The sequence below is a fragment of the Lepidochelys kempii genome, chromosome 8 (genome assembly GCF_965140265.1).
Source record: "Lepidochelys kempii isolate rLepKem1 chromosome 8, rLepKem1.hap2, whole genome shotgun sequence".
Lineage (NCBI taxonomy): Eukaryota > Metazoa > Chordata > Testudines > Cheloniidae > Lepidochelys > Lepidochelys kempii.
The window spans coordinates 12,843,457-12,869,962 of NC_133263.1; the positions used below are offsets into that span (position 1 = coordinate 12,843,457).

A 26,506-nucleotide genomic window follows, 5' to 3' on the forward strand; every position below is an offset into this window, starting at 1 on the left:
GTGGATCAAAGACCTAGAGAGTAAATGGACCTTGGTGCGGCTTAGGATGCAGGTGTAAGAGCAAGGCTCAATTTGCCTGCTGAGGCCCTGGATAAACTGTCAGCACTTACCATCCCATAGAAGGTGTTATCTGTCCAACCCCACTGGGAGGGAGGGAGTAGAAACCAGGGATATCCGATGTTTGGGAAGGACGGTGCACACCTAAGCAGAGGATCAAGACTTTAGTTAGAGAAGGAAATTTGGGAAGAGCAAGCAGTAGCATTTCCAGGTTTCTGGTCATCCATATGTTTTCAACTTCTATATGTACTTCCATGTACTCCAAGGACAGCTACTCAGTTAGGTTTGCGACTCGCGAGGGCAGGTCGATGCTACCGCTTAAGCGGATGTAACTTATGTTGCTCAGGGCTGTGAAAAAGACACACGCTCGCCCCTCCACGAGCGACGCAAGTTATAGTGACCTAAGCACTGTCCGCACGGGCACTACGTCCGCGGGAGACGCTCTCCTGCCAAGGTAGCTTCTGCGTCTCTCAGAGGTGTAGTAATTACGTCTCCCGTCAGCATACAGCTGGTTCACCGGACGCGCTGTAGCGCTTCGAGCACAGACCTGCCCGCAGAAACATACGTGACAAAAGTATTTTCCTTTGCACAATCATTTCCAAATGACAGGGTACAACAACTGATCCCTTTTAATGGTTTGGTTGGGTCTACGCTGCATCTGGGAGCAAGCCTCCAAGCTCGGCTCCACAGACTTGTGCTGGGTGGACTCTCACTAGCGCTCTGAAAATAGATCTGAAGCCTGGGCCGGAGGAGAGTGGGGCTTGGGAGTCCAAGCTTCAGCCTCATGGGCAAGGTCAAAGCACCACTTAGCCAGCTATTTTTATAGGACTAGCGTGAGCCCTGTTAACACCATGGATCAGGGATGGGAGGCTCCCTCCCATGCATGCCCTTCGGTGTAGCCCTTTGCTGCGGGGCAGGGCAAAGTGATAACCTTCAAACATTACTGCAGAAAAAAGATGACGACTCTACTCATGTTTCGTTCATCCAAAGGCCACAACACTCACCTGCCAAACAACACTGTGCTTTGCATTTCAGCTCCATCCCAGCAGTTTCTATTCCTCTCTTCCCACTCACACTGCTCCTGCTCATCACAGATAAACTCTTCCTTATGGGGTGTCACGGTAATGCTGACCAATGACCCCATTCAGGAGCAAGGCCTTCCTTCCCTGTGGCTTCCTGCCATTTCATTATGCACTTTCTTTATCCATAATGACTTTTTCCATGCGCTTCCCTCAGGGCCATTTCTCTAAGCGTCCCTTGTGTATTCCATTTCAGAGAGGTCTTGATTTTAAGGGCCTGATTGTCTCTTCCACCACAACCTATTTGTGCCGCTCTGTTGGTGTCAAGGGGCCATAAACTAAGTTCATGTGCCCAGCTGGGAATTCCCCTTTGCTAATGGGATTCCCTGGGTGCTCTTCACAGCTGTCAGTAACAGAGTGTGGTTAGAGGAAAGGGGGTATGGCCGGAGTGTCTTTATACATTGGCTATTTTTCTGGCTTTCAGGACAGCTTCTCTTGGAGCCTTGGGCAGCTGGGAAGAAGTTAGAGCAGCCTTGAAGCTGCTTCTACACGGAGGGCCAAATGGGTCTTCAGCTGCCCTCAGAATTGGGGAACAGAAAAACATAAGCACCCTGCTTTGCTCTCATTGCACCTGGCACAGGATTAAAACCCAGAACCAGGCTTTAGGTATCTACCTCCAAAAGGGACATGGGGAAGAAAGATCCCCAGATTAATGTCCCCCATGTGGGAAGAAAGAGAGCGAGCGTGTGTGCATCTGTCTGTGTGATGAAGAGTGAGATGTTGCCAGGGAAATGCCTTATGGTGAAAGGATATGAAATGAATGATCCCTTGAACACAACACTGACCTTTTGTATAGTTACCTGGTGACAACAGAACATCAAATAACCTTCCAGTTATGTATTAGCCAATAGATCCTTGCCCTGAAGGACACTGAGGATGTAGTTTGGCCTATCTCCAGGAGGAGAGCACTCTAGATTCATGGGTCTTCAACAGAGGTTTATGCTGTGGGACTATTAGCAGCTCCAGTGCCAATCTTAATTTTCATGAAAGGACATAGGGCAGCTGCCAGTCCCTGGGGTAGGCTGGTGCTCTATTGTTTAAAGCTTTACATACTAATAGGAAGTCCCTGAAGCACACTCATAGGCAGGGACTTTCAAAGGCCCTTGAGGAGCCATGGAGCTGTGTTCTGCAAGTAGTTTTCAAGGGCAGCCTGATATAAGGTGCATTGTGTTATATTCCCTCAGGAGCCAAGCAAGATTGGAAAAAAATAAAAAATAAAATCTTCCCTCGCCACTTTTGTGAGACTTGGAAATCTGCCATTAGCTATGCTTCTAATAGGTTTTAATTTAACTTTGTATTTTTCTGATGACTTTATTACATGCTGGTGGCTGGCAAGCAATCTGCTGTCTGGAAGAGACACCAGACATATTCTGGTATCTGTTCCATGAGTGTAAATCCTCAGCAGTCTGTGGACTTACTGAGGGTAACACTGGTGAGACCAGAATGTGGCCCCTAGGGTTCAAACTGCTGACAAATCACCATCACCTCCTTAGCCATTCCCCTTACTTTATCACACATTGTTTGGCAGCACTTGTAACTCAGCTAAACTATCATTTTGCAACATGCTCAGAACCTTTAGAAATTGAGATTATGTGGACTGGTGACTGTTGTATGAAATTACAGAAAATTCCCCCACTCCAAAAGGTGAGCAACAATAATGTGTGGGTGGAACACTTCATTTCTTTACCTCTCAATGGGGGTGTTGGCAGGATAGCGTCACATAAAGTTTAGAACGGTAGGCAGCCATGTGGCTTTGGTATGCAGGGCTTTGCGTGAAACACACCATCTTGTGTATGCACCTGGAGTTTTCCACTGACTTCCAGGTTCAAATGAACCCAAGATCCCTGCCAGAATTTAGGTTGACACAAAGCTGTAAATTAACCTAGTTTTACTTGAAACTATGCCCAGGGTCTGCCCAAAGTTTGTGAATCTTAGCAAAGCTTTGGATGAATTTGGAAGATTTTGAGTCTGTTGCACCAATACAACATATAACAGCAGCTTCTCACTAGCCCCAAACCAGAAATGATTTATGATAAATTCACACATGTATTCACTTTTCACAGTACAGGGACTAACCTCTCCTTATCGTACTTTCCTCTATACTCTTCCTGAAATGATTGTCTGCTATGTATTATATTAACAAATAAGAGAAATCTAAATACTCAAACTGTATGACAACCACATACGCACGGCTGCAGACTGTAAAAATCCAGCTACACCCCAGACACAGATCCCAGTTAGTCAAAATATTTCCTGTTTCAAGCATTTATTTTCTCATAATGACAACCTGACAACTGTTCGGGTATGAGTCAAAAGAAAGGTTACTTTCCATTTTCTGGTTGACTTTTGTGAATCATCCCCAGACTCTGGTCTATTCTAAGGCTACAAAGGGAGTTATTACACGGAGAATTAAGCAAAATGGATGATCAAGGCAGATACTTTTTGATGTTCAAGCCTCTCTTGGCCATGACTGCAAAGCATCCTCAAGGAGCTAAATCCCAAGCAATTCCCCTGCTAGCCGATGCCCCTACCTGCCCATGGCTCGCTGCACTTAGTGTTTGCATTGATGGTCATTTATTTTTTAAACTGGACATAGGTTAAAGAATCTGACCATGCTGGAAAAACACAGGCTATGTAGCAACTCTAATTTCAACAGCTTATGGCATCAGCCCCCTCTTCTAAGTCTTCATGAGGACCCCTGCCCCAACAAGCTTATGTAGGATAAGAGTTACCTTGTTTCTGGTTGATGTCGGCTGGCAGGTGTGGTGAATGGGAGCCATGGCTGAAATGTTCGTTGCTGTATGGAATGAGTGGGGTGAGTGGATGGACTCCGTGGGACGGCTGCACTACAGGAACCTTGTTGGACTGTAAAATACAAGGGGAGGGGAAAGGCTTCAGCAATTTATGCCTTTGTGCTTTACAATCCAGGTATATTGAGTATCTGGTATTACGTGTCTAAGCAAATATCATTAGAACTGCTATTCCTAGCAAAAGCAAAGGTCTGGATCAGAGACTTCACAGGGGGGAGGGATAGCTCAGTGGTTTGAGCATTGGCCTGCTAAACCCAGGGTTGTGAGTTCAGTCCTTGAAGGGGCCATTTGGGGATTGGTCCTGCTTTGACTAGATGACCTCCTGAGGTCCCTTTCAACCCTGGTATTCTATGATTCTATGAAAGCAGCCATTCCTGCCTGCCTAAGACTGCAAGTGCCCTCTGTAGGCCTGGCTTTGGAAGTGAGATGCTGAGAATTATAATAAATCCTCTCAAAGACAGAGCAGAAAAATATCTTTACCTAAATAAATAAATGCTACAGTCCCTTACAGGAAAGATCCACACCAGCAGTGACGCTGGTGTATTTTGGACCATCACAGTAAAATAAAACACTGTTTTGTAATATTTATGATGTTACCCTGGACCAGCACAACCAACATGAAGTTTTCAAACTCTTCAGTACTACCTATTCCACACAGAATTTCTCAAATGTGGCCACCAGTGGCTTTTCTTGTGGCCACAGCCTCCTGGGCAGTGATGAGGGATGGGGGGCAAAGCAGTGGTCCCTCCCTCTGGAGACACAAATGCTGGAGGAGCAGGCAGCTAGTGAGTTCCCAACCTTCCTGGGGACGGTAGGGTTGGGCTCCAGCCCTGGGGTGGTGGGCAGCAGGCTCTGGCCACCGGGCTCCAACCCCAGCTGTGGGGCTCACACCCCCATCATCCCTGACCCCCTGCTGCCTTCACCAGCCTGTCATGTTTCTCCCACTGTCTCCCTATCGACCTCCCCATCCAAGGCTTAATTTGTCCCTGGGCTTGCCAGGACTGAGTAAGTCTGCTGATGTGAAAAGTGATATTTGTAGGTTTGTTAATATCACTTTTCACAGCAGCAGACTTACTAGCTAGCAAGTCTCTTTAAAAAAAGGAACCAAAAAAGCAAAAGAAACAACAACAAAAAAGACAAGAACCAGCAGAGCACCTTATTTGTGTTTCTATTCTGTGTAGGTTCAGTAAACAACAGAGACAACTACATTATTTTTATTATTGAGTCTGAAAAAAGATTCAATAAATTAGAATGATTTGGACACGTGTATACGCCTATTTATTTGTTTTTCCTAAAGTTAATTCAGTATTTTAGGAAAAATTTGTCAGCGCGGCCACCACCAAGAGTTGGTGGCCACACATTAAGGCCACCAAAAAATTTGTTGCGAGAACCCCTGGCCCTACAATACCTTCTTTATCTCAGGATGATACTGAGTATGTTAGCAAATGTACTGCTATCCTAGCACCCTCTGTTTTGCCCTATCAGTTCCCTCTGCTGAGGCACGTGGCAGGGGTGTGCTCTCTCTCTCTCTCTTTTTTCTAAATCTAAATGTGAACATGTGTTTTCTAAAGTAAGCGACAGGCCTGGTGTGTTTATATCAAAGGTGCTCACTAATACAGAGACCCAGCCCTCTGACTCCAGGGGCCCCTCAGTTTAGCAGACTTGAAGCATGCCTATTTCTTGGGCTCTCAGGCGTCGGAGGGAATGAGTCAGACACGAAGCAAGGAGGTGGGGGGAAACATGAGGTCATGTGTGCCGCCTCCCCACCCCCCCACGAGTTGCTGCTTGGCTTGTGCTGAGCATGATCGCACGGACTGAGCATGCTCAGTAACATCCGGTGAAGCCACTGCCCTCACTCTGTCCCCGTCTCTGGAATAAGTTTAGTCACCTTTGTTAGTGTATAAAGTGCTACACTTTACATCTAGCCACTTCAACTACCAAATTCTTCCCTATTGGCAGAAAAACGTAATCCCTTGAAAGAAAGCTGAAAGATCACACAGCAAAATGGTTTCAAGGAAAGGGATAAATTACCCCTTCTTAGTTGCCCTATATGACAAAGAAAAAATGGCACAGAAAAGTGTAAAAAGAAAAGGAGGACTTGTGGCACCTTAGAGACTAACCAATTTATTTGAGCATGAGCTTTCGTGAGCTACAGCTCACTTCATCGGATGCATACTGTGGAAACTGCAGAAGACATTATCTACACAGAGACCATGAAACAATACCTCCTCCCACCCCACTCTCCTGCTGGTAATAGCTTATCTAAAGTGATCACTCTCCTTACAATGAGAAAAGGAGGACTTGTGGCACCTTAGAGACTAACCAATTTATTTGAGCATGAGCTTTCGTGAGCTACAGCTACATCAGATGCATCCGATGAAGTGAGCTGTAGCTCACGAAAGCTCATGCTCAAATAAATTGGTTAGCCTCTAAGGTGCCACAAGTCCTCCTTTTCTTTTTGCGAATACAGACTAACACGGCTGTTACTCTGAAACCTCTCCTTACAGTGTGTATGATAATCAAGTTGGGCCATTTCCAGCACAAATCCAGTTTTTCCTCACCCTCCAGCCCCCCCCCCCCCCCGCCCAAACTCACTCTCCTGCTGGTAATAGCCCATCCAAAGTGACCACTCTCTTTACAATGTGTATGATAATCAAGGTGGGCCATTTCCAGCACAAATCCAGGTTTTCTCACCCCCCCCTCCCCTTCCAAAAACCACACACACAAACTCTCGACCAGAGAGAGTGGTCACTTTGGATGGGCTATTACCAGCAGGAGAGTGAGGGTTGCGGGGTAGAGGGTGAGAAAAACTGGATTTGTGCTGGAAATGGCCCAACTTGATTATCATACACATTGTAAGGAGAGTGATCACTTTAGATAAGCTATTACCAGCAGGAGAGTGGGGTGGGAGGAGGTATTATTTCATGGTCTCTGTGTAGATAATGTCTTCTGCAGTTTCCACAGTATGCATCCGATGAAGTGAGCTGTAGCTCACGAAAGCTTATGCTCAAATAAATTGGTTAGTCTCTAAGGTGCCACAAGTACTCCTTTTCTTTTTGCGAATACAGACTAACACGGCTGTTACTCTGAAACAGAAAAGTGTGTGACTAAAGGTAAAGAATAAATAGCACAAACTGCCGTTCTGTGCTAATTTGTACTTACAAAGACACTTCCCTGCCTCAGACTCTGCTAAACCATAGGCAGTGGTCTTTTTGAAGTAGGGACAGGTGTCAAATGTAGAGATTCTGGAAAGAGCACAATCCCTTCAGCTGCCGGTGAAGAAAGGAAGGCGCAAAAAAGGAAAGGAGAACAATAGGAAGCAAAAGGACAGTGTGTCCTGGGAACAGGCCCTCCCGATTCCTGAGCTATACTTTGGAATACCTAAAGGAAAGACTGGCCGCAAAGATTCCTACATAGTTTTACAGAGTCAAGTACATTCCGGGACACAGAATTTAGGAGCTTATAGGTCCACACTTTGGAACACTCTGGGTTTTCACACGTACTAGTCACTGATTCTAGTTGTTTTAGGTTTTCAGCACCTCTGAAAATCAGGCCCAAAATGTCTCATGGATGGTTCTCAGAAATGGAGAAACCCGTATTTAGTAGACGCTTTTTGAAAGCATTGGCTTTCCTGAGTGCTGTGTAAGCACTCATCCAGAACAAACATCAACTAATTCTATACCTTCTACCCCACCAAATCTGAGTAAACTCGGAATAGCTTCATGGTAGCCATGGACAAATCTGAAGGATGCAGCAAACAAAATTAAATTCAGAAAAAACATTTCTCTCCCCCCCTCTCTCTGTTTCACCATCAGAGCAATCAAGTCCTGAATCTTTGTGAAATCAGGCTTCTGTGTTAAGCACAATGCAGAATATTTCTGCATGTTGGAGCACAGAAAAGGGAACTTGTTTAAAACAGTTGCAGTGCTTTAAGGAAAACACACACACAAACTTTGCTGTCTGCCTCAAGCATGTTTGCCATTTCATACTTGCCCAGTTTCGCCCACAATGCCTTTAAACCCAAACTGACTTCACCATGATTAGGGAAACAGTCAGGATTTGTCCCAGGGAAAATCTGCAGACAACATTAGGACTGATAATAGTACAAGTTTTCGGAGGAATAAGAGTGGACCACATACAAATGCTGATCAGTAGTTAAAGGAGGGGACCCCGAATCAGCTCTCCTGGGTTCCATTGCAGCATCTACAAATGATTTGTTGTGCAAGTCACTTATCTCTAGGCTGGATTCTCCACTACCTATCATCTGGTTTAGCATTTACACCTGTACAACGTGAGTATAAAACATGACTTTTCTGATTTCATAGCCGTTTCACACTTAATCTGCACAGGTAGAAGAAAGTGTAGAATCAGGCTTCTGTGTCTTGGTTTTTTTCCATCTATAACAGAGGATAATAATACATAATCCACAGCAGTCTTGCAAAGCTGAACTTGTATAAAGTATTTTAAAATCCTTGGGTAAAAAATACAATATGCATTTATATAGCATCTCTGTATGAATTGGAAAACAATCTGTGCTAGTAGAAACTGTGTTACTTCACATTTGTATACACTACCAAATGTTTGCTCAAGTAAATAAAACAAAGCTGCACATAAAATTTTATTTAAGAAAGAAAGCAAAGCAACTCTCCAAACTCAGAGTGTTTAGTCAAACACTGGATCTTTAGGTTCTACCATGAAGCACTGAATTTTGACCACTCTGGATCATGAGAGGAAGTCTGGAATAGTTTTTCAGGGATATTTCTGAAATTGGCTATAGTTAAAGCCTAATTAAGTGCTGGACTTTCAAAGTTAAGGATATGCAACTCTATATGCATATCTCCACGTTCCTAACTTAATACATTAATACCCAGCAGGCTCGTGCAAATCAGTTGTCTGTGCACACTAAAAGCCACCCTTATACCCATGTGCTTGTACAAATATTTGATTTGTGCACACAGCTAGTGCTTTATCTGCAGAACTTAGGCACAAGCAAAATTATATGTGCAACTTCACCTGCCTAACTGATAATCCAGCCCTTGATATATTAAGGGTGGGATTTTCAAAAATGCTCAGTGGGCCTAATTCTGCCTCCTTCGAAATCAGTGATAAAACTCCCATCGACTTAAATGGGAGCAGAGTTAGACTAGTGCCAAATACTTTTGAAAAATCTAAACCTAAGCATTTCTGTTGTCCACAAAAGGGCAAAATTTTCACTCTTTCACATCCAATCTGGTCCAAAGTGGAGCATCATTCTACTATTTGATCCCGGTAGGAGGTACAGTCCTGTGCTCTTCTGATGTGTGGACTGTGGGTTTCTAAAGCAATGAGTAAAACAGCTGGCCATTTAAAAAAATGTGATTCATCATTATTTTAATCCCCAATATATATAAAAAGTAACAAAACACAAAGGTCATGCAGTCACAGCAAAGGCACAAACTGACAGTTGTTTTTTTCCCATTAGATGCAAAGCAGGACACCAGGGCTGGGCATACAAAAGGGCTGCAAATCAGTTACTCAGATTTTCTGTCAGTTCAGATGGAAAACATATTGCGTACACCAAGATAAGTCCAGCCTTTCCCCCCCGCTCCTGTTAAATTACTCCTTCACCTGGCTGTAATACCCTTTCTTACTACTCCTGGCCTGGCAACACATCAGGCAAGCCAAGGCCCTAAGCAAGCAAGCAGGCAGAAGCATGTCAGTAAGGGACTGCCCAGGGGTGCTGCTTCCTCTCTAACAGCAAGTTGTCAATGGGAGCCTGTTTCCTGAGCTAGACAAACAGAGAGAAGGAAGGAAGGTTCTGGGAAGATGCTGAGAAACTGAGAAGGTGTCTTCTACTTTGATTCACAGCTTTAAATATTTCAGTCCGTATTTGTTCACAACCAGGAGCCACCTTCATGGTTACTAAAAGAAAAGGAGTACTTGTGGCACCTTAGAGACTAACCAATTACTCCTTTTCTTTTTGCGAATACAGACTAACACGGCTGTTACTCTGAAATCTTCATGGTTACTTGTCACCATCAGATTCTCTATAAGCTGCCAGGCACTGCAAGTTGTAAAAACAGATCTGACGGCTACAAAAGCCTATACTCAAGACAGGGGCATCATTTCCCCTTTTGATAAGGCCTGGATTTAGTTCCTGCAAACAATACATTAATACCTGAGAGAATCTTGAAGGTAAGTCTGAAATTGCCAACCAATAAATTGCCTTATGCTACGAAAACTGACCTGAAGACAAATGTTTCCACAAGCTGAATTGCATTTAATATAGGAGTATTTTAAAAATTTTAATAGTCCCTCCAACCAGGCCCCTATTTAACCTTCAACCTATATTAGCTTTGAGAAGACAATTTGCAGGGAGAATGCAGGAGAAATAGAACTGTTACTGGAGGACTCTGAACAGTACTGCTTTGCATGTATTTTTATGTAGTTTAAATATTTCACCTGGAAAAAAAAACATCTGATGAAGTGAGCTGTAGCTCACGAAAGCTCATGCTCAAATAAATTGGTTAGTCTCTAAGGTGCCACAAGTACTCCTTTTCTTTTTGCGAATACAGACTAACACGGCTGTTCCTCTGAAACCTGAAATGACATTGTAAGGGATGTGGTGGTATCAGAAATAGGTCTATCTAGAATGTCTCTCTAGAACACAGGGGAAACTGGGATGGGAAAATGTAAGTTATACTAAAAATATGAGGAACTGGATGACTCTGGGATTGGTGAAGGGGCTCTATGAACTTTCGTCAAAAAGTCACTGATTCAAATTCATTTTAGGTCAGTGGTGGCGGAAAGTTTTTAGTTATCAACTGAGGGCTATTTTAGATGCCTATCTAAAATAACCTGTCTGGTTTCAGTCCAGCCTCCCATGCACAGATGTCTACATCAAAACCCACCAAAACTGGAGTCTTTGTTCGCAGTTTCAGTAGAGGCCAAAGAATGAATGGGCCACAGAGATTAACATCTTCTCACCCTTAAAAGTGGGACCATTCACACGACCCTACAGGACAGCTTACACTGCTCTGCTACTCACACACGGCCTGTTTTATGGACAAGAGGATGGACACAAGAACTGTTTTTTCCAAATGGGACACAGTATCTGAATGTTCTTGTGTCCCAGATCACCATTTTCTCTAACAAGTTTGACATCTCAGACTTGTCTCTAAACACATACTTTCTCAAGTGTGCAACTGCGCATTCTCGTTTTGTTCACCCTGGTAACCAAATAACACTGTGTTCTGGTGCAGAATTCCTGTCACCGTCATGCATAATCTTATACTGCTCTTACTTATAAGTAGCCACACTACTGAGATTACTCAGCCTCTACTAACCTGTGTGAAATTGATGGGGGGGGGGGAGAAAAAAAAAAGACCCAGACAGCAGCAGCTATCACTCTGAAGCTGAAAAGCCACCTTCCTAACTAATGTAATTGGATGGGCAGTGCAGAAATGCAGGTGCATTGATTATTAAGGAAGACAAACTGCTGGCAAGGGACAATTATGAGACTTCCTCCCTCACATATAGGTGTGTCCAACTTCAAGAGAAGCTCTAGGCTAACTATCAAATTCTTATTCTTGCTGAATGGACATAAAACCAGAAGATTCATCATCACCACCACCACCGCAGTATCTTTCCCTTCACAGCAGGATGAAGGGCTGGGCAACTCCATCCTTGGCCAAACGTGACCAAGATGCATGTGCAAACGGGTACCATTTATCCCTGGCTGCCCAAGGTTCCTGAAGCCACCAGCGGTTTTACCACTGCATTATCCAAAACTGCTCAAAGCAGGTGTTAAATCATTGACGCAGTGCTGAAAATGCTAACAGTCACAGGACCCTTGTCTACACTTGGAATCCCAGCATTGCTGCTGCTGGTGGAACTGCATCAGTGGTAGCAGGTAGAGGACATGTTTTAGAAATATTCCCTTGTGTAGACAAGTCATAACTGAAAGGAAGACACGTAATGCTGGTGGCCCTTAATTCACTAGGGGCCTGAGCCAATGAAAGCCTTTTTTATTAACTTCATTGGGAGTTGGAGTAAGCACCCAGGGTCAAAGCCCTCAGCTGGTCTGCAGACATGAGCTGTAAACTCTGGATATAGCATTCAGCATGATACCGAACTTCCTATGGATTCTCACCTGAGATTCCAGGTCTGTGCTTTGTTGCTCACACATTAAAATAAGAGAGAATTGCAGGTAACACAAGAATTAATACATTAAAGCAAAAAAGCAAACGCATCCAACCACAATTTGAATTACACAACAAAGACAACAGAGGATCTGTGCATGGGGCATCTTTGCTGGGACAGACATTTGCACATTTGATACAGGTGCTAATGTTTCAAGGTTTCCCCCCACCCTCCATTTTGAACAAAATAGAACTAGTACAAAGATGTTTAATAAAACTACTTAAGTGGCGCATCTCCTGTAAGAGGGAAACTTACAAAAGTCATTTCTTAGATTTCCCTCTGTTTGAGAAGAAACTAGCTGGAGGATTTTGCTGACACTTTATAACAATCAGGCCTAGCAGCAGGTTACTGACACTCCCAGCTGAGATAAGCAAATTTCAGAACCTGCAATGTCACTCTATCCCCACTCGAAATGAAGAGGGCTAAAACTAACTGATCATGCACTTCAGATTCCTGAATCCTCAACATAAGGGTGAGGATTTATAATCAAAGTTTCTTCCATTACACTTTTGATATTTTAAATAATACTCTGCCACTATTCTGCCCTGCTAGCTATTTTTTTTTAAAAAAAGGACTGCAAAGTATTCCTGAGGCTTTGGAAAACTATAGTCAAATGGCAGACTCTGCAGTTACAGACCAGTCTGTTAGCACTTCATCCAAGTAAGCCACTACAAAATATCCCAGTAATATAAAATAAGTAAAACAGTAAGAAAGTATCTGCTCTCCAAATTTATGTTTGAGACATCATATGAAATATCCTAACCTCTGGCTCCCAATTCCTATTTACTACCTCAAATCTTTTCTTTAAAGCAAGAGCCTTGCTCTTGTACTTTCTTTCCTACACTCTCTTTCAGGGAGGAACAGTAAGGGAGCACCGATCATATTTCAGTTATTGCCCTATTGTAAGAGTCATATATTTTATGCCACCTCTGGCTCCCTGGGGCTGCCGTGAATTGGTTTGGGTTCCTGGCATAAATTAGAGTAGCCTCAGGGCTGCTCTAACCTGTATCTGTCTTCAGCAGGCCCTCGAGCCTATTGCAGCAGCTGGAGATCACTGGAGCATAGCATGCTCTGGCTACACCCCTTCCTGTTAACCTCTATGCCAAGGGCTGGGAGGGACTGTGGTGTCAAGTTGGCTGAATCAGCTCTGTGCCACCTGAAGATTTCCCTACACTAGCCTATTGTAAGGCTGGTTTGCAGCTACAGAGTAGAACACAATGGGCTCATCTGGTCCATCAGCTTCAATGTTTGAAACCTTGTAATGTGAAAACGATCTACATTTAAAACATTTTAATTTCCTTCTGACTTTTCATTCCATTCACTAATTACTGACTTTAAAATGAGTGGGTAAACTGCAAGGAGTGGATGACAGTTGACACTTATGGGCTCCAGACCTTACCAACATGTCAGCCATAAAGGAAACAGAAATCACGTACTGACCGCAGGACATTTCTACACTGACCCTTTGGTAATTAATTGTGCCTGTTATGGAGGATCTGGCTCATGGAGCTTCGCACTGCCACATTCTGTTTCCTCAACATCCAAATGGAAAAACACAATAGGTCTTCTTTAGCAAAGGCAGAATTAATGATCATAACAACATATTCACTTACATAACGCTTTCCATGCCTAGATCTCAAAGCAGTTTATAAAGGAGGGAAGATCATTAGCCCCATATTACAAATAGGTAGGCACAGTGACTTAGTTATAATCACAGAGCAAGTCAATGGCAGATTCATGAATACAACCAAGATCCCAAACCCCTGCCCAGTCCTCAGGACAATACTGCCTCCGTGGCTTCCTGAAAATTAGTTCGGCAGACACCACAGAAAATGCCAGCCTTCTAAGCAGTATAAATCTGGGAGGAGGGTGGTTTTTCCCCAATTTTTTTTTATTTAGACAAACAAAAAAGTAAAATTTCCATTTTTGCTACATAATTGTTTCCCTGGTGATGTCGCTGCTGCCTTATAAGTATATCACACACCATTCTTCAGGGATCATACGGTCTCCTTGTGATCACAGAAATATGCCACATGCAAGAGATCAGTAGGAAAAAAAGACCATCAGCGAGGATATATTTACGAATGGTTGCTGCTTACTATAATACTTTGCCTTTCTGTAGCTCATTTCATCTCAAAGTCTTCAGATGTGCCCTTTTTTTTACAGATGGGTTACAGAGGCACAGTAAGGTTAAATGACTTGCCTGCTGTCATACAGTAATGCAGTGGCAGAGTTGGGACTTGAATCCAAAGAATCAGTTCCTGGTCCTGTCTTTTAACTAGTAGACGTCACTACCGATGTTATAGATATGTATCATTACAAAAGCTTGCTGTGTACATTGTCTGCATTTCCCCTCTCCTATTGCACCTACCCACCTTGCTGAAATCTCTTTGTGTTCTGATGACACATGCACATAGCAGTGAGCTACTACCAGTGAGCTCTAGTCACAAGAGGCGCAAATCTGGAAACACTCCCCTAAGTTTTTGTATGACTAGTCCCTCACTGTCACTAACCAAATACTGTACACAAGTTTGCCGCTGCCACTGCTGAGTTGAGTGATCACTGTGGTTTCTAGCATTCGGCAGGGTAACCTAAGCAGCGGTAAGTGCAGATTAGTCATATCACTTTCAAACTTTCCCACATTGCTGGCCCCAGAAATAGCTCATTGAAAAAGCAGCAGGCAAGTCTGTCAGCTCCCTTAATCTTTGGGGAGACTCTCCATGACTCCATGAGAAATTCTTGTGAATGAAAGTCAAAAATCTGGGCAGCTCACTCCATTTTATTTTTGTATTTTACCAGATTGACTTTAATTGGCAGAGATAGGCAAGAAAGTTATTCAGACAACTGAAGGAAGGATTTGATTTTCCATCTAATGGAAGGGAAATTGTGGTTTTGGGGATTGAGCAAAGAACTGGGAATCCCTGCCTGGCAAAATAAAGAAATAGCATGGAATGAGCTGCCCAAAATTTTGAACAAAGATCTCTTTCCAGCTCTAGTGGTTAGTGGCTGCTGTGTCGCAAGTCACTGAACTGCCCTTTGCCTTAGTTTTCCCGTCTGTAAAATAAGGATAATAATCCATCTTTGCTAAGTGCATGAGCTCAATGGAAGAATGAAAACCACCAGATAAGAGCTAAGCATTGTTGTACGTGTAGGGTGACACTTTCAAAGTCACCTAAGTGAATTGGGAGCCTAAACCCTGTTTTTCAAAAGCGACTTTGGCACTTGGAGACTACATCCCATGACTTTCAGTGAGATGTGCCTTAGGCCCTTTTGAAATTTTGACCCTCTAACCTCTAGATCCTAAACAAAGTTGAGAACCTGCACAATTCCCTCCTTTTTTCCTCTCACCACTTGTTCAAACATGGGACTGCACTGACTCGTATTGGCATCTACACTAAAACAAAACAACCCAAAACCCTTGGCAGCAGGTCTTAAAGCCTGGGTCTACAGACTTAAGCATGCACTACAGTGCTAAAAATAGCCAGGTAGATGTTCCCTCTTGGGCTCTGAAAGTTGGCAATGGGGATAGGCCTCAGAGCCTGAATGAGAATGTCCACACGTGGCTATTTTTAGCACCATAACACGAGCCTCGCGAGATCCAGGCTCTGAGGTATGCTGCCAAGGATTTTTTCCCCATCCTTAGAGCACTATATGCTGTTCCATATCCTGCTTATAATTATATGTATTGCCTGGATTCCCCAGTCCAAAAAGCTGAACTTAAAGTAGCTGGAGATTGCCCCTGGAGAATTGCCCCTCTGTAGGGAGGTGGTCTCCATCAGCACGAAGCTGGAGAAGGTGAGATTGCTGCCACCTGCACCACCTCTGTAGCCATCTGGGCTGGAACACCGGGGTGTCAGGAGGCGAGGGGAGTGCTGGGGCAGGGAAAGGGTTAGGGAAGGGAGTGTCAGGGCAGGGAGAGGAAGATCTGTTCCTCTATACACCCAATTTTCCACTGATGTTAAGGACCTTACATGTGAGTTAAAGCTGTCCTGCTCTGGAGCATATCAGGCTCCCTGACAGCCTCCCCTCTCCAAAACACGCAAGTAGGACTCAGGGCGGTGGAGAATCAAACCCAAAATATTTTAAAATGGATTAACTTTTCCTACTCGAAGTAGAAAATCCGAACATATACCACAGTTAGTGTAGGTCCTACACATAAACACAGCTGCACATGTTGATATGGATGGGAGACTGGCAATAATCAGAACTCACATGAATATTCATGTCACTCTCCCATAAGAGCCACATAAACAAGGACAATTGTAAGCCGTACTCACTGAATAACCTTTTTTCATAGTCCATCTGGGTCTGCTGGAAAACAGCAGTCTTCAGCAGCGGAGCCTTGACTATCTCAAAAGCCCTGTTATCTGAAGGGGAGTTGTGTCCCCTGGACAATTCAGATAAGAAAAGTTTGGATAATCAGCTGAGCTGGCTTCCCTGAGGCTAGCCTGCTCACAGGAGCTAAAATCTTGCTTCCTTTGTTTGCCCAGTCGAAAAGAGAAGCTCCAGTTCTGTAGAATTTTGTATATGTGCAGAGCTTAGTCCTCAGAGCCTAAGAGTTCTGTATAGCTGTTCGTTACACTTGAGGTGGCTTAAGAGGAAAAGACTCTGAAGCCTGCATGCAGACTTGCTGGGGAGCCATAATCTGAAGTAAATGGATATCTCCCACTTAAGACTTTAGAATGACTGTGGTTCTAACATACATGCTGCAAGCTATGCAGTCAAGTCAGGAAAAGTCATCCGATATGTGTTTGTCATATTTCACTTCTCAGGGAGAGATGAGTCCACATTTAGGCCATGAAAAACAAAATGCATGAACATTTACTGTTGCTGATTCAATGGGGAATTATCTTTTTTCTGTAAAATTAGTCATCCGAGCCCAGCTTTTGTGCTTGAGAAATAAAGCTATAAGGTCAGGCTGCAGTGAATACGAAGCACACTTTGCACTGGAAGAAGTTCCCAAGCTCAGATGGGGTATACCCTCATGCCTTTGCTGATTTCATTTTCATCTCCTTGCACTGTAATCAACTCAAATTAGTGCAAAAGCATTAGGGATGTGATCCATGCTGCAGATTGAAAAGGAGTACTTGTGGCACCTTAGAGACTGACCAATTTATTTGAGCATAAGCTTTCGTGAGCTACAGCTGACTTCATCGGATGCATACTGTGGAAAGTTTAGAAGATCTTATTATATACACACAAAGCATGAAAAAATACCTCCTCCCACCCCACTCTCCTGCTGGTAATAGCTTATCTAAAGTGATCACTCTCCTTACAATGTGTATGATAATCAAGTTGGGCCATTTCCAGCACAAATCCAGGTTTTCTCACCCCCCCCCCACACGTGTGTGTTAGAACACGTTAGAACAGCATGTATGTTAGAACCACAGTCGTGTGGGGGGGGGGGAGGGGTGAGAAAACCTGGATCAGTGGAGAGTGATCACTTTAGATAAGCTATTACCAGCAGGAGAGTGGGGTAGGAGGAGGTATTTTTTCATGCTTTTTGTGTATATAATAAGATCTTCTAAACTTTCCACAGTATGTATCCGATGAAGTCAGCTGTAGCTCATGAAAGCTTATGCTCAAATAAATTGGTCAGTCTCTAAGGTGCCACAAGCACTCCTTTTCTTTTTGCGAATACAGACTAAACACGGCTGTTACTCTGAAACCTGTCACGCTGCAGATTGAATCTGAAGTTCATTAGAAGCTCACAGGGGTGGGTGGATGTGAGTTTGCATGCAATGTTCTGATTTAGGCCCACTGCAGGCATTGCCCTGAACAACCTAGCTCAGAACCAGATCTGAACAGCCCCATGGTATGTCTAGAATCTGGCTGCTTTGCCAGTTTGAGCCATTGTGTAATAAAAATAAAACAAATAGGATTGTTCTGATGCCTCTAGACACCTTAAGCAAATGTCTCTTTGTGCTATTGCATCACAAAAACTTTACTGATAGAAAATATCACACCCAAGGTAAAAATTCAATATAATTTTTGTTGTTGTTTGAAAGCGTGTGAGCACATACCACTTGAATATAGCAGTAGCAGCCGCCGCCACCTCAACTCTCTTAGCAACTGGGCTACCTCCAGTGTCAACTCATTTCACATCTCTGTGCACTTTTTCTCTTTTCTCACTTTTGCTACACTGTCTCATATCTCCAGCCCACTGCTGTAGCAGAAAGGAAATAAGGAAAGTTAATGCCGCTCACACTTGGGCGCTACTTTCCGTGGCTACGCTGCTCCCTTCACCAAATGTAGCGGGGAGGGGGGTTAGCATCTCTGGGGCTGCTGCTCTGTTCTGTGTCACTGAGGTACTGGCTATCAGATATGGCTTTCTGGGTTCGCGTGAGTACTGGCCTCTGACCTAGCTAGAACAAATGGAGGCCTGCCTGCTTCCTCTAATGAACAAATGATGAATGCTGCAAAGAGCTACTAGATAGTGGATATGAACTAAAAGGACTGGACGAGTGATGAGTGGGGTGACAGAAACAATGGCAAGTTGCTGCTGCATTTTGAAATCCTAAGGTACTCAGATGCTAAAGCCTCTGGGCCAGATTCCCAGCTGCAAGGTGCCATGAGTGGTTGGAGAGGGCAAAAAGGAGCTAGTTTAACGTCTCTGATTCTGAGGTGAACTATGCACTAGCCACACAGCTGGTGCAGATGTGCCTGGGGAAGCTTTAAAAGACGATAGTTGGCTGTGTCCCTCAAAGGGCCATTGCCAGGTCAGAGTTTTACACTTCATCACTGCCCTTCTCCACCAGAACAAACCCCCAAGCCAGAGGGAGCCCTGCTTAACTTTCATATTGCAGGTTGAGTTTTCAGGAGATAAACTAGATAAACCATCATTTTACTGATAAAATTTGCCTTTAAAATTAGTAAGATGACAAGCATGGAGCCCTATGAGAAGCAGATGGAACAGATCTCAGATTTCTATTTATTTTGCATGAGCCAGAATAGAATTCAGCTTACTCTCCAACTGCTGTGTTGTCCTCTTACTCTATGTATGTTCAGCACCTGACACCTTGGGGGGCAGGATTCTGACTGGGGTCCCCAAATGCTATTGTAATAGAAATAAATAAGAAAAATAATAAGAGCAGCAGCAAGAGTAAAATAACATTGTAAAAAATTTAGTTTTGTCACTAAAGTGAACAGCGTGATGTTGCTGAGAAAAAGGCAAATGTCATTCTGGGATGTATTAACAGGAGTGTTGTATGCAAGATGGGGGAGGTAGCTGTTCCACTCTACTCAGCACTGGTGAGGCCTTAGCTGGGTACCATGTCCAGTTCTGGGGCCACACTTTAAGGAAGTCATGGACAAATTGGAGAAAGTTCAGAGGAGAGCAACAAAAATGTGATAGGTTTAGTAAAAATGACCTATAAGGAACGGTTGAAAGAACTGGGCATGTTAGGCTAAAGAAGAGAAGGCTGAAGGGGACACGATAAGTCTTCGAATATGTAAATAATTGTGATGAAGCGGAACAGTGATCAATTGTTCTCAATGTCCATTGAAGACAGAACAAGCAGTAATTGGCTTAGTTTGCAGCAAGGGAGATTTAGCTTGGATAAGAAGAAAAACTTTCCAAGTATAAGGATAGTAAACCATTGGCACATGTTATTTAGGGAGTTTGTGGAATCCCTATCTTGGAAGTTTTTAAGGACAGGTTAGATGAACACCCATCAGGGTTGGTCTAGGTACTTTAAGCCTGCTTCATTGCAGAGTGATGGATTAGATGACTTCTCAAGGTCCCGCTCAGCTCTACATTTATTTCTATGATTCTATTATATGACTTTGAATAGACAAAGAAAGCAGATCTGTTGAGTAAGAAGTTGCTTTATTTACCTATTTTTCAGAGTTACAGGTGAGTCGCATCATACGCGCATTTAACTTACACAAATTCAACTATATGCACTCGCAAAAAAAAAAAAGAAAGAAAAATAACAAGATACCTGAAAATAGTGTGGGCTATTCCGCTCACCATTCCACTCAATGAGTGTATGCCCCAGAGTGAGCGTGAGATGGGAGACGTGAATCTGCTGTTCCCTCAGTCGGTCTCAGTTCCTGCATGCCTCTCACAGTGTGAGCATCTGCTGCGCTGAGTGTGAGTCTAGTGTTTAAAGATACTGTACGTATTTTTTGTACAACATGGCCCCTAAACGCAAGCTAACCACTTCATTTGGTGCTCAACCGAAGAAACAGCGATCTGTTCCAATGCTAGAGGAAAAACTGGCTGTGTTGGACCTATTGAGAGATGGTATGTCCGTCTCCAACGTGGCGCGTAAATATGGCCACAACTAATCTAGCATCCATGCCATCAAGATTCAAAAGAGAGAAATTCGTCAAGTCGTGGCATCAAGTGCTCCAATAACTCCTAAGGTGATGAGCCAGGTGCGTGATAAGACTTTAGTGAAGATTGAAAAGGCATTCAACTTATGGCTGGAAGACATGAACCATAAATGTGTGCCTATCGATGGCAACACATTGCGAGAAAAGGCTCTTAGCCTCTATGCGCTGTTCAAACCTCCCTCTGAAAAGGGACAGCCTTCTGATGAGAAGGAATTCAAAGCCAGGCAAGGTTGGCTTAACAGTTTTAGGAACCGCTTCAACCTCAAAAACGTGCAGACTACTGGTGAAGCTGCATCTGCCAATGAAGAGGCAGCAAAAGCCTACCCCAAACAATTAAAGAAAATCATAGAAGAAAAGGGCTATCTTCCGGAAAAAGTTTTTAATGCTGACGAGACTGGGCTCTTCTGGAAAAAAATCCCCAACCGCACTTACACTTCGAAATCAGAAAGACAAGCCCCTGGCTTCAAAGCAGCTAAAGACCATGTGACTGTGTTGTTTTGTGCCAATGCGGCTGAGCATTTAATAAGGCCGGGCTTGTTCTATAGGGCTGCAAATCACCGTGCCCTAAAAGGCAAGAACAAAAATCTCCTGCCTGTGTTCTGGCAATCAAATAAAAGGGCTTGGGTGACGGCAGCATTATTTCTGAATTAGTTCCACAAGTGTTTCATTCCGGAGGTCGAAGAGAAAGGACTTGACTTTAAAGTGTTGCTGATCGTAGACAATGCTCCTGGCCACCCTGCGGCACTCCGGTTTGCGCATAACGACGTTGAAGTCGTCTTTCTCCCCCCCAATACCACCTCCATCCTCCAACTTCTCGACCAAGGCGTGATTCACTGTTTCAAGGCCACATACACGAGGCTTACGTTCTCACGGATACGTAGTGCTATGGATGCTGATCTCCATCTTAATGTGATGGAGTGTTGGAAGTCTTTCAACATTGCCGATTGCATCACTTATATTAATGGATGCAACGGATGCAATCAAGTCTGAAACAGTCAATGCATGTTGGCGAAACCTATGGAAAGAATGTGTGAATGATTTTAAGGGTTTCCTGACCATTGACACTGTACTTGAAACTCATTGTTCAGGTAGCCAGGCAAGTGGGTGGTGATGGCTTCGTCGATATCCTTGAGGAAGAAATTGAAGAATTAATTGAGAACCATAGAGAAACACTGACTAACGAAGAGTTAGAGGAACGGATAAAATTGTCTACAGAAGACAAAGATGATGACAATGAACAGGAAGAGCCAGGAAGTTGGAATCCTCATAAATTTGCTGAAGTGTTCCAAGCAGCGAAACACTTGAAAGATTTAATTTCTGAATACGATCCCTCTGTGGAATGAAGCCTCAAAATCACATGCAGTATTACGGACAATTTGAGACCGTATCAAGAAATGTTTGAGCAGCTCAAGAGACAACGGCGACAGTTGCCGATCACCATGTTTTTCAAGGAAAAACAACCAGCAGCAGATGAGCCTACGCAATCAACTTCTTGAGCTGAACCAGAGCCAACCACTTCGTCTACGACTCGCTCTCCGTCACCCAAGCTCTCCATCACCTCCATCTCCTGGATCGACATCAAGCCCTGACGACCCCCCTGTAATTACCTCCCTGTAATTATCCCCTGTAATTAAAAATACAGTACTGTAAAATTATATTTTACATATGTACTCTATTATATACTGTAATTACTGTATACATTTTACATTTATACATATTACTATACAGGGCTGTATACACAAAACCTGGTACAGTATACTGTACTCTATGGGCGATTTAAGGGATTTTCAAGGGTAATTCTGACTGAACGTGATTTTCGCCTTACGTGCTGACTTTAGAACATAATCCCCGCGTAAACTGCGACTCCACTGTAAATTGCATTTAAGGAGCAAGAGGGATTGACTTAGGAGGAAAGACTAAAAGAGCTAAATATATATAATGTGCATGGCCAAACAAATTAAGGGGTGGGGATGTGATGATCATCTGCAAAATACCTGAAGGATGTAACCACCAAAGACGAGAAGAATTGCCTCGGTCCAAAGGTCGATAACTGGGAATAATGGGATGAAATGCAGAAAAGGGAATTTTTAAGCCATATATCAAAATAAATGTCCTATTAGCAAGAGATCTCCAAAGGAAAGAGGTAGAAAGCCTTGCATATCAGGGCATTTAAAACTTGATAGGATAACACATTGATGAATGTGCTGAGAAAACAATCCTGTGCTGAGCCTGGATAGACACGATGAACGGATAAATCTTTTCCATATCCAATTTCAAAGCCATACATTAGAGTAGCACTCGCTGCACTAGGACACTGAATTTCTCTGCTATTGTTTCAGAAGGTGGAGGAAGTAACTAGGGGGACAGCAATTTTAGACTTGTTTCTGATTAACGGGGAGGAATTGGTTGAGAGTCTGAACACTGAAGGCTATTTGGGTGAAAGATTTTGAAATGACAGATTTCAGGATCCTAAGGAAAGGAAGGAGTGAGGGCAGCGGAATAAGGACAATCGACTTCAAACAGGCAGATTATAACAAACCCAGAGAACTGGCAGGTAAGGTGCAAAGGGAAGAAATCTAAGGGAAAAAAGGAGTTCAGGAGAGCAGGCAGTTTCTCAAAGAGCCAATATTAAAGGCGCAACAGCAAACTATCCCCTTGCAAAGGAAAGAAAGGAAGAATAATAAGAGGACAAGTATGGCTTCATTGGTTAGCTGAAAATCAAAAAGGAATCCTATAAAAAGTAGAAGCATGGACAAAGTGCTAAGGACGAGTACAAAAGAATAGCACAAGCATGTAGGGACAAAATCAAAAAGACTAAAATGACAAAATGAGTTACACCTAGCGAGAGACATAAAAGGCAAATTAGTAGAGATTTTATAAATAGAACCAGGAGTAACGGAAAGATGAAGGAAAGCATGGTCCTCTAGATAGCAGGGAAGGAGAGCTAATAACTAATGACATCAAGGCTGCTAAGGTGTTTAATGCCTATTTTGCTTCAGTCTTCAATAAAAAGGTCAATTGTGACCAGATACTTAACACAATGAATATTAGCAAGGGGGGGAAGGACCATAAGCCAAAATAGGAAAAGAACAAATTAAAGAATATTTAGATAAGTTAAATGTAGTCAAGTCAGCAGAGTCTGATTAAATTCACCCTAGGATATTTAAGAAACTAGCTGAAGCACCACTAGCAATTATCTTTGAGAACTCATGGAAGATGGATAAGGTCCCAGAGAACTAGAGAAGCGCAAACATAGTACCTATCTTTAAACATGGGAACAAACAGGACCTGGGGAACTACAGACTAGTTAGACTATCTAGGATAAGATACTGGAACAAATGTATAAAACAGTCAATTTGTAAGCACCTAAAGGATAATGGGCTTATAAGTAATAGCCAACATGGATTTGCCAAGAATAAATATTACCAAACGAACCTAACTTCCTTCTTTGACAGGTTTATTTGTCAAAGATGGGGGGATGCTGTAGATAAGATATAGCTTGATAAAGGCTTTTGACGCAGTCCCACATGACATTCTCCTATACAAACTAAGGAAATGTGGTCTAGATGAAATTACTATAAAGTAACTGGTTGAAAGACTATACTCAAATAGGTTTCAGAGTAGCAGCCATGTTAGTCTGTATGCGCAAAAAGAACAGGAATACTTGTGGTACCTTAGAGACTAACAAATTTATTTGAGCATAAGCCCACGAAAGCTTATGCTCAAATAAATTTGTTAGTCTCTAAGGTACACAAGTACTCCTGTTCTTTATACTCAAATAGTAGTTACCAATGGTTGGCTGTCAAACTAGGGGGAATGTATCTAGTCTGTTTTCACAGTGTGTTGTCCTGAATCTGGAACTATTCAATAGTTTCATTAATGACTTGGATAATAGAGTAGAAAATATGCTTATGAAATTTACAGATTACATCAAGATGGAAGGATTGCTAGCACTTTGGAGGACAGGATTAGAATTCATAATTACCTTGACAAATTTGGAGAATTGATCTGAAATCAACTAGATGAAATGCAATAATGACAAGTGCAAAATACTATACTTGGGAAGGAAAAATCAAATGCACAAAATACAAAATGGGTAATAAATGGCTAGGTGGTAGTACTACCGAAAAGGAGGTGGGAGTTATAGTGGATCACAAATTGAATGTGAGTCAACAATGTGATGCAGTTGTAGGAAAGCCAATATTATTCTGGGGTGTATTCTGGAATGTTGTATGTAAGACATGGGAGGTAATTGTCTTGCTTTACTCAGCACTGGTGAGGCCTCAGCTGGAGTACTGTTTCCAGTTTGGGGCATCATACTTCAAGAAAGATCTGGACAAACTGGAGAGAGTCCAGAGGAGAGCAACATAACTGATCAAACATTTAGAAAATTTGACCTATGAGGAAAGATTAAAAAACTGGGCATGTTTAGTTTTGAGAAGCCTAAGAGGGGGACCTAATAACAGTTTTCAAATATGTTAAGGGCTGTTATAAAGAGGACAAGATCAATTGTTTTCTATGTCCACTGAAGGTAGGACAAGAAGTAATGGGCTTAATCTGCAGCAAGTGAAATTTAAGACAGATATTAAAAAAAACTTTCTAACTATAAGAATAGTAAAGCTCTGAACAAGCTTCCAAGGGAGGTTGTGGAGATTTTTGAAAATAAGTTAGACAAATACCTGAGGGATGGTCTATGTATACCTGGTCCTGCCTCAGTGCTGGGGGCAGACAGATGACCTCTCAAGGACCCTCCCACCCCTACATTTCTATGATTCTTGAAAATAATTTCATCTGTCCTAAAAGTTAATGTTATTCAATATTAAAGCAATACCAACTTTGTTATTTATAAATAGCTCTACGCATGATTGAGGAAAGAATTGAGCAACCTTCTCAGTTGTCTATATATTTCTGGTCAGAGCTCCACACCTGTTCCAACACTGGCAAAGTTTAAGTTGCAGACGACTTTAACTTTTCCTAAAAGAACAAAGAGCTAAAATGCTCTGAGCTTGCTGTTGGCATGAGGTTCTTCTGTCTCAGAAAAGGAGCAGTTCACCAGTGAGGTTCATTTTACTGCTGTGGGTTTCTGTTTTTAAATGAGGATGGTTATTATTTTTAAGCTACACTCAGTAGGGGAAAGAGCTGAACTTCTCACTGCTTACGGGCACAGGAAGAGACATTTCACTTCTTGAGTATTTATCTGTTGAGAGAAAGATGTAGGTGGTTCTTTGCAAGAAAGAAATTAAAAAAAAAAAAAAGAAAGAAAGATCAGAAAGGTCCCTTAGTGGCTACTTCTCTCCTAGAGTGGCAGGGACAAGTACTGAGTTGATTACATCCTATCAGAGAAAAGGAAAAACCCTGCAAAGTGAACTTTTGACATCATTGCCCAATATTGACAGTCACATTTAGAAGAAGAGCTACCTCACTTCGAGAAGCCTTCTTAATGGTGCAGAAAGTCCCGCTGCTCTCCACTCAAATTTTGCCTATGAAACACTCCACGGCTGCAATACTAATCAACTTAATCAAACTCACACTAATGCACATGTTCAAGGCGACCTGTACACTGTACCAAAATTCCCTACAAGTCTAGTGACGTGCCAAAGTAAAAGGGCCATTCGGGGTAATGGAACAAATGTCACAGTGGTACAACCACACTAACTGTATTGTAACAGAAAGCAGTATTTAATCCATTGCTTATTTCTACTTCAGTTCTGTAACATCCATCTCCACTTGGGTCCTGAGTGCCTGCTTCAATGTCACGTGTGCCATCCTCTAGGCCACAAGTTCTCAAACTGTGGTCTGCGGACCACCAGTGGTCCGCAAGCTCCATTCAGGTGTCCGCAGACAGTTCCCTCTAAGGTTTGCCCCGGGCAGCTACACTAATTAGGTGCCTGGACTTTGGAGAAGACGTACCTGTAAGGTAAGGTAGTGGCCTTGAAGGAAATAGGGGGTAAATGGGAGGGGGCAGTGAGGTGAGAAAAGGGGGTGGGGGGAATCTGGGATGTGCAGGGCTGTAGAGGCCAGAGAAAGAGGCGACTTTCC

At 43.0% G+C, this 26,506-nt stretch overlaps 2 protein-coding genes across 17 annotated transcripts in view; one reads left to right on the forward strand and one right to left on the reverse strand.

Moving 5' to 3' along the window:
* VDAC1 (voltage dependent anion channel 1) overlaps positions 1-26,506 on the forward strand; it is a 351,958-nt gene that overhangs the window by 100,764 nt on the left and 224,688 nt on the right. The gene's annotated exons all lie outside the window — the stretch shown is intronic.
* Positions 1-26,506, reverse strand: part of TCF7 (transcription factor 7) — a 126,394-nt gene that overhangs the window by 28,216 nt on the left and 71,672 nt on the right. For all 16 annotated transcript variants that reach the window (XR_012160218.1, XM_073355566.1, XM_073355565.1 and 13 more), the window contains exons 4-5: positions 3,869-4,001; positions 111-201 (exon numbers count right to left, since the gene is read on the reverse strand). Coding sequence is in view for 15 of the 16 variants with exons in the window: in XM_073355566.1 (XP_073211667.1) it covers positions 111-201; positions 3,869-4,001 (224 nt within the window). In the remaining variant the exon portion in view is untranslated. The remainder of the gene's footprint in view (positions 1-110; positions 202-3,868; positions 4,002-26,506) is intronic.